The sequence below is a fragment of the Camelus bactrianus genome, chromosome 23, assembly GCF_048773025.1.
Source record: "Camelus bactrianus isolate YW-2024 breed Bactrian camel chromosome 23, ASM4877302v1, whole genome shotgun sequence".
In the NCBI taxonomy this organism is placed as follows: Eukaryota; Metazoa; Chordata; class Mammalia; order Artiodactyla; family Camelidae; genus Camelus; species Camelus bactrianus.
Window position 1 is genome coordinate 18,243,973 of NC_133561.1, and position 17,201 is coordinate 18,261,173.

The 17,201-nt window shown below is 36.5% G+C and overlaps 1 protein-coding gene and 1 pseudogene across 2 annotated transcripts in view; one reads left to right on the forward strand and one right to left on the reverse strand.

Moving 5' to 3' along the window:
* Nucleotides 1-2,241: 2,241 nt before the first annotated feature.
* Nucleotides 2,242-17,201, reverse strand: part of CNST (consortin, connexin sorting protein) — a 72,987-nt gene continuing 58,027 nt past the window's right edge. For both annotated transcript variants that reach the window (XM_074351716.1, XM_074351715.1), the window contains 2 exons: nucleotides 8,437-8,572; nucleotides 2,242-5,550 (listed from right to left, as the gene is read on the reverse strand). In XM_074351716.1, the coding sequence (XP_074207817.1) occupies nucleotides 5,345-5,550; nucleotides 8,437-8,572 (342 nt within the window). In that variant the 3' untranslated portion in view covers nucleotides 2,242-5,344. The remainder of the gene's footprint in view (nucleotides 5,551-8,436; nucleotides 8,573-17,201) is intronic.
* On the forward strand, nucleotides 9,173-10,575 carry LOC123613988 (large ribosomal subunit protein uL23 pseudogene; annotated as a pseudogene).

Consider the following 17,201-nt stretch of genomic DNA (forward strand, 5'->3'; position numbering starts at 1 on the left):
GAGCTAATCATTTTTCTTGTATGGTTTGTATATTCTGTATTCAAAGAAATCTTTGCTTACTCAAAGTTTACACAGATTTTCTCCTGGTTTGTTTTAGTTTTATAGTTTTAACTTTCACATTTAGATTCATTTATTTCAAGTTAATTTTTGTGTTGTGTTAGGTAAAAGTCTATGTTAATTTTATTTCCCAATAGGCTATATAGTTGTTCCAGCATTATTTGTTGAAGACTCCTATCCCCACTTGACACCTTGGCAGATCATTTGAACATATACATTTGGATCCACTTCTGGATTACTTTTGCCATACCACAGTTTTATTATTGTAGCATTCAGTCCTGAAACCAAGAGTTACAAGTCCCCCAGTTTTGTTCTAAAAGTTTTGTTGGCCATCTTCTAGGTCACATGCATCTCCAAACACATTTTAAAATCAAGTCTGTCAACTTATAAAATTGCTGGAATTCTGACTGGGATTGTGTCAGGTCTACCGATCAGTTTGGGGAGAACTGACATCTTAATATTGACTGTTCCAATCCATTAAAAAAAACTGCATCTCTCCATTATTTAAGGCTTCTTTCAGCAATGTTTTACAGATCTCAGTGTACAGGTTTTGCATATATTTTGTTAGATTTGTAACAAATCTAAGTAAATAAATCTGATTTCATGTTCTTGATGCTATTGTAAGTAAAGTGAATTTTTTCATGAGTTTTTCATTTCATTTTCCAATTGTTCATTGGTAAAAATAATTGGGGTTTTTTTGGTATATTGACCCTGCATCTTGTAACCTTGCTAAACTCACTTATTCTAGTAGCATTTAATAGATTCATTAGGACTTTTTTAAACAATCACGTCGTTTGCAAAAAGGCTTATTTCTTCCTTTCCAATTGATATGCCTTTTTTTTTTCTTGCTGTAGGACATCCAGTACAATGTTGAATAGAAGTGATCTCAGTGAACATTCTTGCCCTGTTTGTTTGAAGTATTTGATATTTAGCTGTGCATTTTTCAGAAATGCCCTTGATCAAGTGGAGGAAGTTCACTTCTAGTCTTAGTTTGTTGAGTGTTTATCATGATGTGTGAATTTTACACATTAATTGGTGTGAGCATATTTTTCTTTTATTTGTTAAAATGATGAATTACACTGAGTGGTTTTTGAATGTTAAACTAACACTGTATTCCTGGGATCTCACTTGGTCATGACGGTATGTAACCTTTTTTTATTTAGTATTAGATTGGATATACTAATGTTTGTTAAGAATTTTTGTGGTTAAGTTCATGATAATGGTCCTCAGTTATATATTCTTATTGTCTAGTTTTGATATTAGAGTAATATTGGTTTCATAAAATGAGTTAGCAAGTATTTTTTCCTTTTGAAAGACTTTTGTTGGATAGGTATTATTTCTTGCTTAAATGATTGTTAGAATTATCCAGAGAAGCATCTGGACCTGGAGTTTTGTAATGTTTTCAGTAGTGCTGTTTAGTGTTATTCAGACTCAGTTTTGAAGAAGGCTCTTGCCAAGAAGCTTTCCGGTGCTAGAAAGCCCACCAGCTATTAATGCCACAAATACTAACTAGAAGAAAAGCGTAATAATTACTAGAATTTTGGTTGGTAGAAAGGAGTCCTGTCTATCAAGTTGCTACACAGGTGGCCTAGACAAAATTGTTTTATTCCTAGTAGTGCATGATACATGGTAGGAAGGAATGAGCACACGTTTCTACCCCCATATGTAGCATTATCCTCTATTTCTTCTTTTTTTTTCCCCCTTTCACAAATACATTTACTTTACCAGATGCTAACTTCTTTAAGCTGGTGCCATTTCTTGTTTCAAAAGCCCCAGCACCCAGCACAGCATTAGACACAATGCAGGCATTCCAGTGTCTGTCAAGGCACAGTGATAAACACTGTTGCTCAAGACTCTGCACTGTTCTTGGGGCCACAGACAAAAAGTTGAATCTAGGAGTACTTTTCTTAGGACCAGGAATAAGAGATGCTCACAGGTTACCATAACCTTTTCTCTCTCCCAGAGAGATTTAAATGCTACTAGAATTCCTTAGAGAAAATTTTAATTCACTATAGTTTTTAGAGGGTTAGCACATAAGGCTCAGTAAACGTTTATCTTTGAGGTTGTTAAAATAGCAGATGGCACTGTAATTTGTGCCATAAACCCTAGATTACTCTTATTCTTTTTGAGGACAGAGGCTACATGATAGAAGGGAAAGTGTAATGGATTTGGGAGTTACAAGACTTGGATTTGAGGGATGTGCGTTTATTGTCTAAGCATCAAATGAATAAATGTGAAAGCACTGTATACACTTCATAAGTTAGTATACAAGGGTGAGTTACTATTACCTGAACCCACAGAAATGAACAGAGTTATAAAGGTCATGTCAATGGAAAGACAAAAATTCAGTCTCTCTCTGGATAGGGATTATATGCCACAAAGCCAGCTTCAGCAAAACAAGTTAATAGCTAAAAGATTTCTTTGTTCTTTTCCCACCTTCCCTCTTTTGCTTCTCAATTCCTGCCCCTTCTTCACTCTTCCACTCCCACTCCATATCCTCCTGCCACTCCAGCAAGACCCAATTCAAATCTGTCCTTTCAAAATAAGGCCTACCTTCAAGTTTCAAATCCTCTTAGCATTATGAAACAGCTCAATAAAGGTAAACCCCCCAGGGAGATTTTATTTTTAAATCTAAAGGAATTAATTTTTAGAGCAAATTTCAGCTGTTGTTTCAGGCAGATAGGGAGGTGTGTTAGAAGCAGAGGGGCCTTTACGTAGGGACCTATTAGACTTCCCAAAATAGATGGCCATCTACTTGCAGGGCCAAACCAACTTCTGGAATTCTTTTACTTTCACTCTAAAACAGTTTTTCTCAGTAGCTAGGGGGTTCAAACAAACTCTCTGAGACACTTTGTTGGTGTTTAAATTACAAGCTTGATCTGTTACCCTCAAATACAGTTCTTAAGGAAGATTAGTTACAAACAGTTGTCAGTACTTTCAAATGACAGGAAAAAAATTACATTATAGCAAAACTGGATGAATTTTTTATGCGTGAGATAACAGTTCTCTCATCAGCGGATGGAATTACTCCAATTCATGCAATAAATTACCATTATATTTTTAAAAGTTGCCCTAATTTTCTAGGTGAGATTTCATGCCTATTTTAAATCAAGACATTAATACACTCCTGAGCTCACCTTACCCTCCCTGGGAAGTAGTGAGGACACACATGGTTTTTCTGAGACTCAATTGGACCCCAGAGTACCAAAACACTATCTCAATCCTTTCACCTCAGTGTGAAGGTTCCCAGGAAATCTTCAGTTTCAGAAGTAACGGCCCTGGCGGCCAATATGCAAATATGACACTATCGATTATTTAGGACTTCGATAGTGACCTAAAAGAGAAGATGTGAACAGGAGAGGGAAATTTTGACTTATCTTGACATAGAACCGACAGAAATCAGCATCACCAAATTTCTGTAACTAGAAATCATGAGGGTAAAACAGAAGAGGTCTGTCTATGATGGGGATGCCCCTCACAGTAGACTGTGAATGTCTTTTAAAGAACCACAAGATAGATAGTACCATCAACATTTTACATATTTTACATACAATCTGAATACAAATTCTTAAAATTTATAATAGAACATTAAAATAATCTTCTAATAAAATCAGCCTTAAGTATAAGGAATCTAGATTTCAGTATCTCGTACACTTCTAAATAAATATCTTTTATCTATAATCCTTGAAAATATTATAGTTCATGGTGACATGACAGACAAGTCAAACAGTATTATAAGTAAAAATAAAACATCACTTTAAAAATAAACAATCCTAAAAACACACTGAGCTGAAATTATAGAAAATCAAAACCCTAGGGACACAGTAATTAAATATCTAGCATTGGGATAACCAAATGCATGCTCGATGACACAATTTCAACTTATTTAAAAAGCCCTTTAAAATTCATAAGTCTAAATAAATAAGCAGAAACACAAAGGGAGGTACTGTACCAGCCAGTAACAACTAGAAAGTAATTTCTCTTTTTCCTTCAAATGATCCTACAGAAAAAAATGAAATAATAATCATTGCTAAAAAACTATAATTCATGTGTTTTTTGTTTCTTTTAGAATGCTGCCAATGATATAAAAAGCCAAAGCAAGGCTTCCTAATTGTTAGACCACTGTACCTTGGAAAAGGAAATGCCACCTGACAGATTTAAACAAAAATCAAACATTTCTCTATTTAAGATATGATTGAATTTTCGCCTAATGACCCCATAACAGGTCTAAATCAAGCCCATGATAATGAATGCACATTCAAGCATCTGAATGTATGATCTGTTAATACTGAATTATATATAATGAGTTAATTTCATTTGCCAATGTATTAGTTTATTTTACATAAAACATCTAAAGCAGAAACTAATATCTTATTTACCTTTGTATTCTGGTTCTTAGATGCTTAGAATATGACAGGTACTCAGTAAGTGTTTACAGAACTGAGTCCAGCATTCATGATATCAGGAAGCACTGAATCCATGATGATACTGGATGCCTCAGACTCAGAGGAAGGAAGTGCTTTAATTTTACCTATAGGCCTGTGATTAACTTCTGGCTAGCTAATTAACTGTCACACATCTGTCACAGCTTCTCAATTCAGGGCCAAGATTTCTACAATTCATCTGTCCCGCAGTTAAGCCTTCTTGAAAGATTTGTGCCTGCATATCTATAGTCATGTTAAAAGAATAATCTTTGTTATTCCATGTTGGGTATTTGCTTATGATAACTGTCTGAAACACACACACACACACACACATATTTCACAAATGGAAAACAGAATCTGGAAAGAGTGCACAAAGTCTAAATTACACAGCTTCCCAAGGTGAACTAAAAAAGACATTAAAACCATAAGGTAATTCCTTTTCATTACACACAAACTTATTGCATGATGGCTGGAAGCAATGTCTTTGGACCAACAAATGTAAACCAAAAGTGTCCTTTAACCACTAGCTTGACAAGGTAGCCAAAAAGGTTTGGCTCCAGCACTGCCCTGTTTAACTCTGCTCAGTGTAGCTCATTACACTAGGAAGCAGCAAGGAGGAGATGGACATGCTCTCCAAAGATCAGTCCTACGACCCACAGTGCTCAAATCAGTATTTGCCTGAAATATTGTGGATTATTTTAAAGAGTTCCTCCGGATTGCCATTTAAAGTTGTTGTTTCGGATGTCTGTGGTTCCTCTCTGGGGTAGGAGGGCGCACGTTACAGAACTCCTGAAATAAAAGCTGTTTAGAAAGTTTCACTCTTTGATTTTCACTGCCAGCATGCCTGTCCCTCTTGAATGCTGCTAGGAGAGGTAGATCCAGTGTTTAAGTTCTGCCATTCCCTGCAGTAGCTTAGTGTAATAGAAGTCCATGTTGTCAGCAAAGTCTGTACAAACAGGTGACTCCATGTCACCAAAAGTGCAGTATAATGCAGTTCCTCCAACACTAAGGAAAACCGTTGCTATGCACAGCAAGACCAGTAAAATGCAGGAACCACTTCCAACTTCATCTGCAAATACGAAAACAGAGTAAGGTTAAATTGGCACAAAATGAAATCCTAGTATCTGCTGTCTTCTGTTGATTAAGGTAACAGTGTTTCTAATGTTAGTCCTCTGTGGCAGTCACTGACAGAGAGCCAGTGCCCCTAAGGATCATACAAGGACCTATTAGTTACCACAGAGATACATGCTTGTGGAGCTTGTGAATGCTAAAATTAAAACTAGCTCATTTACACAATAAATATAACCATTTCCATAAAAAAGAAGGAAAATGCAGTACTTTTCTGATGTGCTCACAGTGTTATTTTAGAATACAAATTATAACCTCACTATTATAGTATCTTTGGAGTTCACACCATGGGACCATCTTTAAGCAAATTCAATTTGATATTAAACAATAAAAAATGTCTTTGGGATCTTGCATATTAGTAATATTCAATTTTACCATTCAGTAGAATGGTGAAGTTCTAGCTACTACAATAATTTCTATTTTTTAAACAACTTTGGCAGGTTTGTTTTTAATAAAAATGTCCACATAAGTCTTTCTACATTGAAGAAAATATTCTCTGGCTGAAAGTCTTAATGATCACTTATAATTAAAGAAAAATAAAAAATATGTGGAAAAGACTAAGAAGTTTTACAACCAGCATGATGAGGGTGTACCGAAACCTTCTTGGAAGGTAATCTGGCAGTATCTATTAACCTTTTAAATTAATTTATTGTCCAGACTGGGGTACTTTTGAGAGTGCAAGAGTATTAACTGAATGCAATGCTGGGACAATAGGTAGGAACAAAGACTGCGTGAGGCCAACTGGGACACATGGTCCTGATCATTTAGCCCAGCAAATCCACTTTCAGGAATTAGCCTATAGGTCGGCACAACACACACTATCATATTCACAAGCATGTTCACTGTAGCAAAGTTTGTTATAACAGGAAGTTCAGAATAACTTAGTTATTTTAGTTAGACTGATATAAATAATTACAAGATGTTCATATCATGAACACTATGCAATTGTTTAACCGAATGAAATAAATTTACTAGGTTCTTCACAGAAAGATGCCCATGATTGATGGTTAAATTAAAAAAGAAGTGTATAAAAGTATACAATGAACCCATTTGTGTTAAAAAAAAAAAAGACACATGTATGAGTCAGTGTGTATACACACATATGCATACACATATACAGAATGTGTTGTGAAAGGATGGTAAGAAACTTCAATCAACACCTGGGGGAAACCCCCAAGGGAGGACTGAGGAACTTACACTTTTTTACTTCATTACTGTCTGAGTTTTTTCATGATTAGCATATATTACTTTTATAATTAAAAGAGTACAAATCTCATAGACTCTAATATAAACAAAATACAATTTATTTGGGAAAATTTACAGTAATATGTGAATATATTTTCCTGATAAAAATTTAAACATGAAAGTATCTAAGAGCCTAAGGGACTACTCTCCCTTTTTCTCCTACCCAATCATATTCCCCTCTCACCCAAGGGGCATCACTTAAATTTGGTGTGAGTCCTTCCAGATCAAACACATGTGGTTTCAGGATTTTTACAGAAGTAGGATTATGAAATCATATTGTCCTGTGAATCACACATTTATAGTTTAATAGATTTTAACAGCTAATAGGTAGTAATAGATTTAATAGTTTATACTAACATATGCAAATATAATTTTTATACACACAAATAAATACGATCATATCATTCATGTTGTGTTTTGGTTTTTGGTCAGTATATTATTTTTACCATCTTTTCTTTTTTTGGCATGATTTCCTCCCACCCACTTATCTTCATTAACAATCTAGTTTATGTATTTTTTCAGATATTTCTTCATTATCATATATTTATATAAAAACATTTAAATACAGTTTAGTTAAAAACATCTATTTTGTTTTATCTACATGCACTGAAAATGTTTAGAGCTGTGCTGTCCAACATGGAAGCCAAGAGGCATAGGTGGCTACTGAGCATAAATTAAGTGACTTAGTCTAAGATGAGATGGGGACTAAATGAAATAGGGACTAAATCCAGGGTTCCTCCTAGTTTGCAATGATTCAGTACCAATTAGTACAAAGAACTGAGCACTTTATCTCGAGAAGACTGTGATAGCTATAAGTAAGGTGCAGAGGTAAAATGAGGGGTGGGAACACATTATTTCCAAGGTGCCTATCAGTTTATAATTGTAAAAGTTTAGAAACCTCCACTGTTACCACTTTCTGTCATACTTAGAAAGGATATCTACATGCTGACACTGCTATTTTAACAGTGCAGTTGTTTTATGAACATGAAAAGCATACTGACAGGTTCTTGGCTCTATTTCCACTCACCCTGATTTACCCAGGCCTTAGGGAAACTGAACAACCACCTTAAATATAGACCCAGGAGGGAAAAATCAAACTAGCAATGGTGTTAAACTGCTGCTCTTGAAAGACACATTTTTCTATAGAGTCAAGAAGAAATCGCCAAAGGGAATATATTTGTAATCCATAAATATTTTCCACATCAATCAAGAAGAAGTATTAACTGCTACTGAAAAGAAGACAAAAATAGCAGGCTTACTAATAACAAAAAACAAGCCTCAGAAAATAAAACACTGAACAAGGAAACTGAAATGGGCCTGGAACACTGAGGACTATCTGCAGGACAGGAAGGCAATGAGATAAATGTTGCAACTTGCTTACTTATTTGAGCAAACAAAATGCTTACGAATTATTTAAGAACTGATGAGAGTTGCTTTATCTTCCGTGAAGAAACACAGAGAATCAAACTAAGTACACATATTCTTTACAAATCCCATTAGCAAACACCGTATTGCACATTAATTCATTGTTTCAGCAAAACACTAATCAACTCTGCACTGGACACAGTGCTGAGCACTTTACCTTGATCTAAGTTGTCATCTATTTCTTGGAACCTCACTCTTCGCTTAGATGGTTTCTGCTGCATCTGGGCGGGATGATCTCCTACAGTATCATTCCTCTTCTTTAATATAGAGACCAATCCTTCAGCTGGAACAACCTGTCAGAAATTAGAAGAACTGTGTGTTATATTATGGGGGGACTTATCAATGATGTTTTACCTGCAGTGGTAATAAGCCTAATTCAATTCAACGGGTATTAGAGATTTATCCAATTCCTATGGGAAAAAAACACAATCATCAAAATCTAACAGAATAATACTTTCACTTCTATAAAGATGACTGCCAAACATATATGCTAAAACTCTGAGTGTTTCTCTAAAGCCCTGAATTGATTCCAGGGCCAGGCAGTGTGACACAGCACGGACTGGAAATCAGGCTTCCATTAACTACCCTGCTTTATAGCTCCGCTTTCCTGTTAAGTCATTTGTAAAATGATCCCTTACAGCCCCTCTCTGCTTAATCATTAGTGCTGGGTTTTGCTGTATAACAGAGGCTGATAATTCACTGCTGCTTTTTTCATTCTTCAGCAGTTTTTAAGAAATGAATACGAGACTTAAAATATATCTGACGCCAACTTTTAACATCAAAATGAGTGTTGTCCTCAGTTCCTCTGAGAAACTATGCATTTACTAAATAATGCCCTAGTGCTCTAAATATTTTTAGGACTTCTCTTCTAGAATATTTCTTAGAGCCAGTTTACTAGGGATATACTTTGTAGTATGCAGAAGTTGGCAAACTGTGGCCAGTAGGCCAAAGTTCTGCTGTCTAGTTTTATAAATAAAATTTAACTGGAACACAGACAAGCCCATTCATCTACATATTGTGTATGGTTGCTACTATGGCAGAACTGAGAACAGACCATAAAGTCTAAAATATCCAATATTTGGCCCTTCATAGGAAAAGTTTGCTATTATCTTTTTAGTTCCCCACCCCTACCCCTCTCTATGCTGTCTTCTGGTTTTTACTTGGGCACCTCTCTTTTGCCTCCACCCCACCCTTGACTTAGGAACAAAGACAAAAACTCCTTGCCATTTCGGAGTTAAAAGACTCTGAGGTGTAGGGACAAAGAAGAAGAGAATGAGTTGGTAGAGCCAGGCTGGGAAGCAGAGGCCTTATGAAAGGCCCCCACCTCAGCAGTAGGTTGATTCACAGAAGTTAACCTGCGAGTTGCCTGCTTAGACAAGCTGGAGGTGATGACATAGGTGGGCATTGTGGGCCTAACACTGGAGATGTCAGGGACTTGCTGGTATGAGACCACTGTCAGCTGAGGACTGCCATCTGATCAATGGCATAAAATACTTAATATGACTTCCAGTTCCAGCCAGCCATCTCTGATAATAAGTTACACATAAATATTACAGATTCTATTAGTTCTTTTTATAACTCAAGGCTTTTAGAGCCAAATAACTCAACATAGTCTTCTCCTGGACTTCCCTGAATATGAGTCTACAGAAAGCATTATCTAAAAAAAAAAAAAAATCAATAAGTTAGCAATTTACTGTTTTTAGAGAAAATGTGTATTTCAGATAATGTCCTTCTTTTGAGAAAGCTGAAGTACTTTAGTGACATCAAAATGAGAAGTACAAATGTGGAAAGTCTTTCAAATCTTTCTTTAGAAAGCAGCAACATTAAAGAGCCTCCTCCCTTTTCACGAAGATGGCGCCGAAAGTGAAGAAGGAAGCTCCTGCCCCTCCCAAAGCTGAAGCCAAAGCAAAGGCTTTGGAGGCCAAGAAAGCAGTGCTGAAAGGCATTCACATCCACAAAAGAAAGATGATCCAGACGTCACCCACCTTCCGATGGCCCAAAACACTGCAGCTCAGAAGGCAGTCCAAATATCCTCGGAAGAGTGCCCCTAGGAGAAACAAGCTTGACCACTATGCCGTCAGCCATGAAGAAGACAGAAGATGACAACACACTTGTGTTCATTGTGGATGTCAAGGCCAACAAGCACCAGATCAAACAGGCTGTGAAGAAGCTCTATGACATTGACGTGGCCAAGGTCAACAGCCTCATCAGGCCCGATGGAGAGAAAAAGGCATTCATACAACTGGCTCCTGACTATGATGCTCTGGATGTTGCCAACAAAATTGGAATCATCTAAACTAAGTCCAGCTGGCTAATTCTAAATATAAAATTTTTCACTATTAAAAACAAAAACAAAAAGAGCCTCCTCATACAACAAAGAAAAGTGACTTTATAAGTACCTTGCTGAAACTGGGTATCTGAGGGAGGGAAAGAAGTCCTAGTAAGTTTCTAAAGAGTAAGAGATGGAAAATGGAAATTAATTTTAATGAACATGTCACTACTAAAGACATATCAATGACTTTTAAAAATTTTAATAAATATAAAAAAGGGAGTTTTCATAGATTCATTCACTATTTTCTGCATAAAACAAAACAGTACATTTACCAAGAGTGACTTCACATTTCCAAGTTGTTTTAACCACTTAGAAAAAACAGTCCTATTAAGAACAGTTTCAAAGGTGAGCCCCAGAGTTGCATTACTATTAATTGTATATCTCTGTGATACTTGTTTTGAACCTGTAAATTCAACAGACCCAATAGTAAATCAAAAGACACTGCAAATATGGGGAAGGGACAGACTGGGATTTTAAAATGCAGAACAGATAAACAAGATTATACTGTATAGCACAGGGAAAAATATACAAGATCTTGTGGTAGCTCATAGCGAAAAAAAATGTGACAATGAATATATATATGTTCATGTATGACTGAAAAATTGTGCTCTACACTAGAATTTGACACAACATTGTAAAATAACTATCACTCAATAAAAAAATGTAAAAAAAAAAAAAAAAAGAAGAAGTTTTGCATCTCCTTTGTACCTTTCCAAAGTATGCTGATTAGGTCAAGGAAACCCGTTTAAAAGGCTTTACAAAATAATCAGTATTTTTTCAACATGATGTTCAATGTCAGCTAGACATGCTTCGAAGCACATGGCATGTTTTGATTCAGCATATTAGCAGAAAAATAAATTCTCAATCCCTGGTGAATTGTCTATGTTTGGTCAAGCTGGATCTAGCTGAGGGGTCATCTAGAATTTCTGCCAGAAAATCATCTCAGCTGAAATTCCTGCAGGCACTAACAAAAAAGAAAAATCTCATTTAAAAGAGATACCTTACTGTATAGCACAGGGAAATGTATACAAGATCTTGTGGTAGCTTATGGTGAAAAAGTATGTGACAATGAATATATGTATGTTTATGTATAACTGAAAAATTGTTTTCTACACTGGAAATTTAACAGAACATTGTAGACTGACTATAACTCAGTAAAATAAAATTTAAAAAGAGATACCTTAAAAAAAAAAAAGACTGCAAATATGAATAAATGGATGTTGAAAGACTGAGAGAAACTCTCAAAATCATCTGGAAAGACAGAATGTAATTTCAAGTCCTAGAATTAGTCCTAGTGTAGCAGATGTTAGGCCCCTACCTTAGGTTCTGCTTGGCCTAACCTTGGGTGTTTGGCTCTGGAAGTCAGGCAGTTGAGAGATACAAGCCTTCGCAAGCGGCCGCATCTCATTTACTGTGGGTGGTAATGAACTTTGACAAATTTTTGAAAGAGTGAAGAAGTATGAGAAACTGCAGTTGTGTGGGTGAGCCAACTTTTTGTCTTGACACCCTCCCCACTCCACTCTCAACTCTTGGCTAAAAAATCTAACCACAGCCTTTACTTTCTTTTCCCTTCTCTCCCACCAAGAACCTTTTGTTTCAGCAGGCCTGCTCCAGTGTCTGGAGTGTAAGAATGTGCTCTTTTCCATTTCCTTTCAGTCTTGCTCAGGGAATCTTCTCCAGGGACCTTTCTTATCTAACTGAGGGGACCAAGTTTAGGCACAGGAGATGCAAACCAAGGGTGAAACTCCTAGAAGACAGGTGGGTGTGGTTCTTTCTGTTCTGGCAAGAGTTTTGGGCAAAGGTCTTAGAACCTACCCCTAGCACAGAAATTCCTACTTACCACACCAAGGCAGTGAAACATAGGGTCTCATTCAAAAGACTGCCAAGTGTTTCTAAGTCAGTTGGGAAGCTGAGTTAGGGCACATAGAAACATGTCTTCTTCAAACTACTCCTAAAAAACATTTCCATGCCTTTTAATTTTTTACCATAATGTCAATATTAAAAGGCAAAGAAATTTAAAACACCAAAAAGTAAAGCTTTAAAACCGAATTTAGTTTCCCACTTCAATTACCAAATTACTTTCCTACCAAAATATGCCAAATCTTCCCACTGAGAACAGAATGTCTAAGCTGTAATTAGTGTAACTGTTACTGGTGGTAGTCTATGAGGAAATGCAGAATTAAAACAAATAACAAAACATCCTCCTGACCTAGCTCTGTATATTTGTAAATAAACAGGTCTTCTGCACTTCCCTCAAATAATCATCAATAATCATCTTAAATAGTATTTTAGGAGTCAACTGGCTGCAAAAACAAAATTATTTTGCAACTCCCCTGGCATAGGAAATCATAAAGTGACAAGGAAAACATTCAGAAAGGCCTTGCTATTAGAACTGCTTCCTTAAATTTGGAGAAAATAGATAACAAATAATACTCTTTTAATGATCTAGGCTTTACCCAGCCCTGAAACTCAAGGTTGGTAAATTTTGAACAGGAACATATGCTTGATTTCCAACTAACTTGAGAATTAATATTCAGAAATCATATCAGTATGTTATAAATAGCTTAAATGCCAGCGATTTCACTATAGAAACATGTCAAATTTTCTGCTACCATTCTTCACTGAAGGAACAAGTGATGGTTCTCTGCCTGGTCCTTCAGATTTGAGTTCCATAATAAAAACTGTAATTTAATGAATCTGTACAGCTTATGTAAAGACATTTACATAATATGGCATAATTAATCTTTACAACTCTATTATATAGGCATTATCAATCCCCTTTTACAGATGAAGACAAAAGGAATTTATTAGGTTTATTTGAACATTCTGTTCCTCTCACTTTAATTGTAATATACATTATAACAAATGACACTAAGCAAAATTTTAATAATCATAGAAAATAAGATCTTTTCACATTAGGGAAATGGCAAGAGGTTTAATCTTGAGTTTGTATTCAAACTCTGCTAATAATTAGTGCTACAGATATAAGCAGCTTATTTAAGCTCTCTCAGTTTAGCTTCTTATACTAAGTTTCTTTTGTCTTTCCAAAGTACTCTGTCTCTAGCAACAAATCCTTATTTTACACATAACCTGAATTAAGAGATACTTAAACTAATGGCTAAATCCATCAATCTAGAGACATGGGGGAGGAGATGGTTAGATGAAAGATCCTTTGTGTCATTCAATTAATCTGGAAGTAGATTAATGTTACGTCTACCAGTACAGCAAATTAATATAACGATTCACAGCTGGAGCAAGAGGAGGCTGCTCTGTGGAGGAAAGCCATCTTCTAGAAAGAACATGGTGGCGATCTCTGACCCCACGATGATGCATCCTAGAACACCGCAGTATGAAGAGAGCAAAGATCAAACAATGATGAAGTATGTTGATGCTGAATTTTTAAAAGACCAATTTAAAAAGGAAAAAAATTTTTTAAAATAAAAATATGAATTTCATAGTGTATCTAAGTTTTTGGATTAGGCACTACCTCGTGTTTTTGTAATTAGTCTCTGTTTGCTTAAAAGGACAATTTAATATACATAAAGTAGAAAAATAAATGGTAAGAATGTCAAGATACCACCCCACTTTTTAACTCCCAATAAATCGTTTAAATAGGTAGATTCCAAATAAGAACTCTGGATTCTCTTCTCCTCAAAACTGCTCCTCACCACTTACCCCATATCTAATCCACTACCAAATCCTGTTAGCTCCTCCTTCAAAAATATATCTTCACCATATCCATGCTACAAACTGAGTCCTTCATTATTTCTCGTCTGAATAATTGCAATAAACAGACTGGTCTCCTTTCTTTGGCCCCTGCCTCTATTATTCTGGTCTCCACAGAGCAGCCAAGAAACAAATCACATAAAATCTTCTGCTCAAAATCCATTTCAAAATTCCACATCATTTAAATTTAATTCCAGTTCCTTACCCTGGTCTACAAGGCCCTATAGGAAAAATCTCCAGCCTGCCTTCTCCACCTGAACTTCTGCTATTCTCTTGTTCACTGCACTCAGCTCTGCTGGCCCTTCTGCTGACCATTGCCTTCCCCTACACCCTGGTTAACAGAGTCTATTCCTCCACCCCACCCATCACTATAGTCTCCCTACCTCCCCTGCACCCTGCTGAGATTTCTTCAGAGCCGCTACCAATATTGGCAACTGTGTTGTTTATTTGTATGTGAACGTTTTTATTATGTGTCTCTCCCTCCAGAGAGTAAGCATCACAAGAGCAGGGACTTGATCTGTGTTCACTGGTGCCTCCTTAGTTTCTAAAATATAGTAGGTGCTCAATAAATATGCCAAAGAGCAAATGAATATACAGATGAGCAGCTGATACAGAGAGAGCACCTAGCCCATACTTATTTGAATAACATAGCTTTTTCCATTAATATAATCAAAACTAAATCTATCCTTAAAGTTGATTTATTTTCTAAGCGAACTAGGTTAAAAAAGAAGAAGAAAATTAAAGAAAAGAAAGAACGGTGGGGGAAGGTTTACTGTGTTCAGGTGGCTGTTGTTTACAATAATCTGTGTTGGCTTTGTAGACAGTACAAAAATGTATTCAACAGGATCCCTGTCCTTAAGGAGTTTGCACTTTGATGTAGAAGGCTATGCACATGTGCATGTGTGCACCCGATAATAACAAGGGAATGTTACAGGTAGATAAGACTTTAGGAGGAATTGTGCTCAAGCTCCTCTCTCATTTAAAAGTCAGAGTAGTCTGAAAGGAATAAGCATTATGGACTTCAGTGATCAAGAAATAACGGCAGCAGCCAGCAATTACTGGGTACTGCCCACAGCAGGCATTGTGCCTGGCACTCATCATGCTAAAAAGGCACAATCTAGATACCTAGATCTTGAGAATTGAGAAGAAATAAAAACACATAGAAAGGAATTCATCACTCCAGAGCAGACTAACACAATTTGCAAGGGGTATCTGGGAGGCAGCAGGGAGGCCAGGCTGACTGCAGTACAGGTTGAGAACAAAGGAACCAGTAGGACCTGCTGTTGGAAAGGTAAAGTGGGCCAGATTACCAAGAGTCCTGAATACTAAGTCACACAGTACAGCCCTTATTCTGGAGCCAAATGGATTTGTGGGAGGACACTGACAAGCAAAAATTATTTTATAGCAAAGATTTAGCAGTCTGTGTGTTACATCCAGACCCTCTGGTGTGTTTGGTTTCATCTATAGCATTTTAAAAGCTGTTCAGTTTTCTAGATAAAGCATGGGAACATTCTCCCTATCTCTCTACAACTAAGTCATTTCATTTACTTCTGTTGCCTGATTGGCCCCTTTGGGTATCAGTTTGAGACCTCAAGTTTATAGAGTGCTAATGTAAGGCAATTTGTGGGGGAAGAAGAGGATATGAGGAATGGGGAAACTTATTAAGTAGCTATTGCAAAAGTCCAGGAAGATGCAGTAAAGATGTAAATTAAAAGAATAACCAAAATGGAAAAGAAAAGAAGCTGGGTGCAAGAGACATCATAAACAAGAGCGGCATTAATTAACTAGAAAATTTAGAGGGCAGGATAAAAAAGAAAAGCAAAGATGAGGCCATCTGGCACAAAGGAAAATAGGTAATCCCTGGATAATCCTTTGGGGCGCTTTAGGCACTTACATAAACCCTGAGTCAAGCATTTTCCATGAGCCCTCTTTTATTACTGGAGAACTGTATTTCCTCTATTGTGATGAAGCTGGACTTCCGCTTTCCTGAAGAGAGCCATTCAAGAACATCATGATCGCTGTTTCTAAGACCCTCCTTTGTCCGAGATTTATAGAACAGCTAACTACATAATTTCCTAAAATCCTACTGCTTAGTCCTAGCCTCCAATCTTCAGCTGGTAAGGGAATCCCCCAGTGGCTAGTCTTAATGTAACTTAACTTCACCGATCCCAGTGATCTTAGCCAAGAGACAGAGATGACTACTGGGCAGAAGTCACTTAGATTAGATAGCTTCTCTGAAGACAAACCCGGCAGCAATTTGGGGTTGTCATCTTTCTCCCCATCAGAAAGTTCTAGGTTATGTCCTCCTCTATTTTGTTTCCCGTGAGACAGACAGGTAGACCTGAGGATATCAGCAAATGTTGCCAAGGTAGACAGAAGGTAGGAAACATATTTTGTCCTCTTTCACATTAAAAGCTTTTTAAAGCAGTAGCGGAGTAGCTTCTTCTCCAGCTATCATATTATGGTATCATTTCTAAAAACAAAAATCACTTAAAAAAATCACTTGAATCTGAAGCATTTAATAGAGTTTTCTGAACATACAATATCTCTACAAACAGATCACACACATGTATGTTAATGAAGAAAAATGGTTTATCTCCATACGGCATATCATACTGCTAAAATCTGCCCACAAAGGGATCGCTGAATTACATACTATGATTATTTTCACTGTGAATAGATTAATTTTTATAAAATTTACCCAACATTTGATGTGTTACTTATTTAGAAAACAAAACAACTCCCTCACCCCTAAAACATGTAACAGTCTATCCTAAGCTGAGTGATCTTTTATTAGCTGTATGAAGTTGGGTCCTAATGCCGCCCTGAATTTGTATAGCATATTTCCTCTCTAAGGTTGTGAC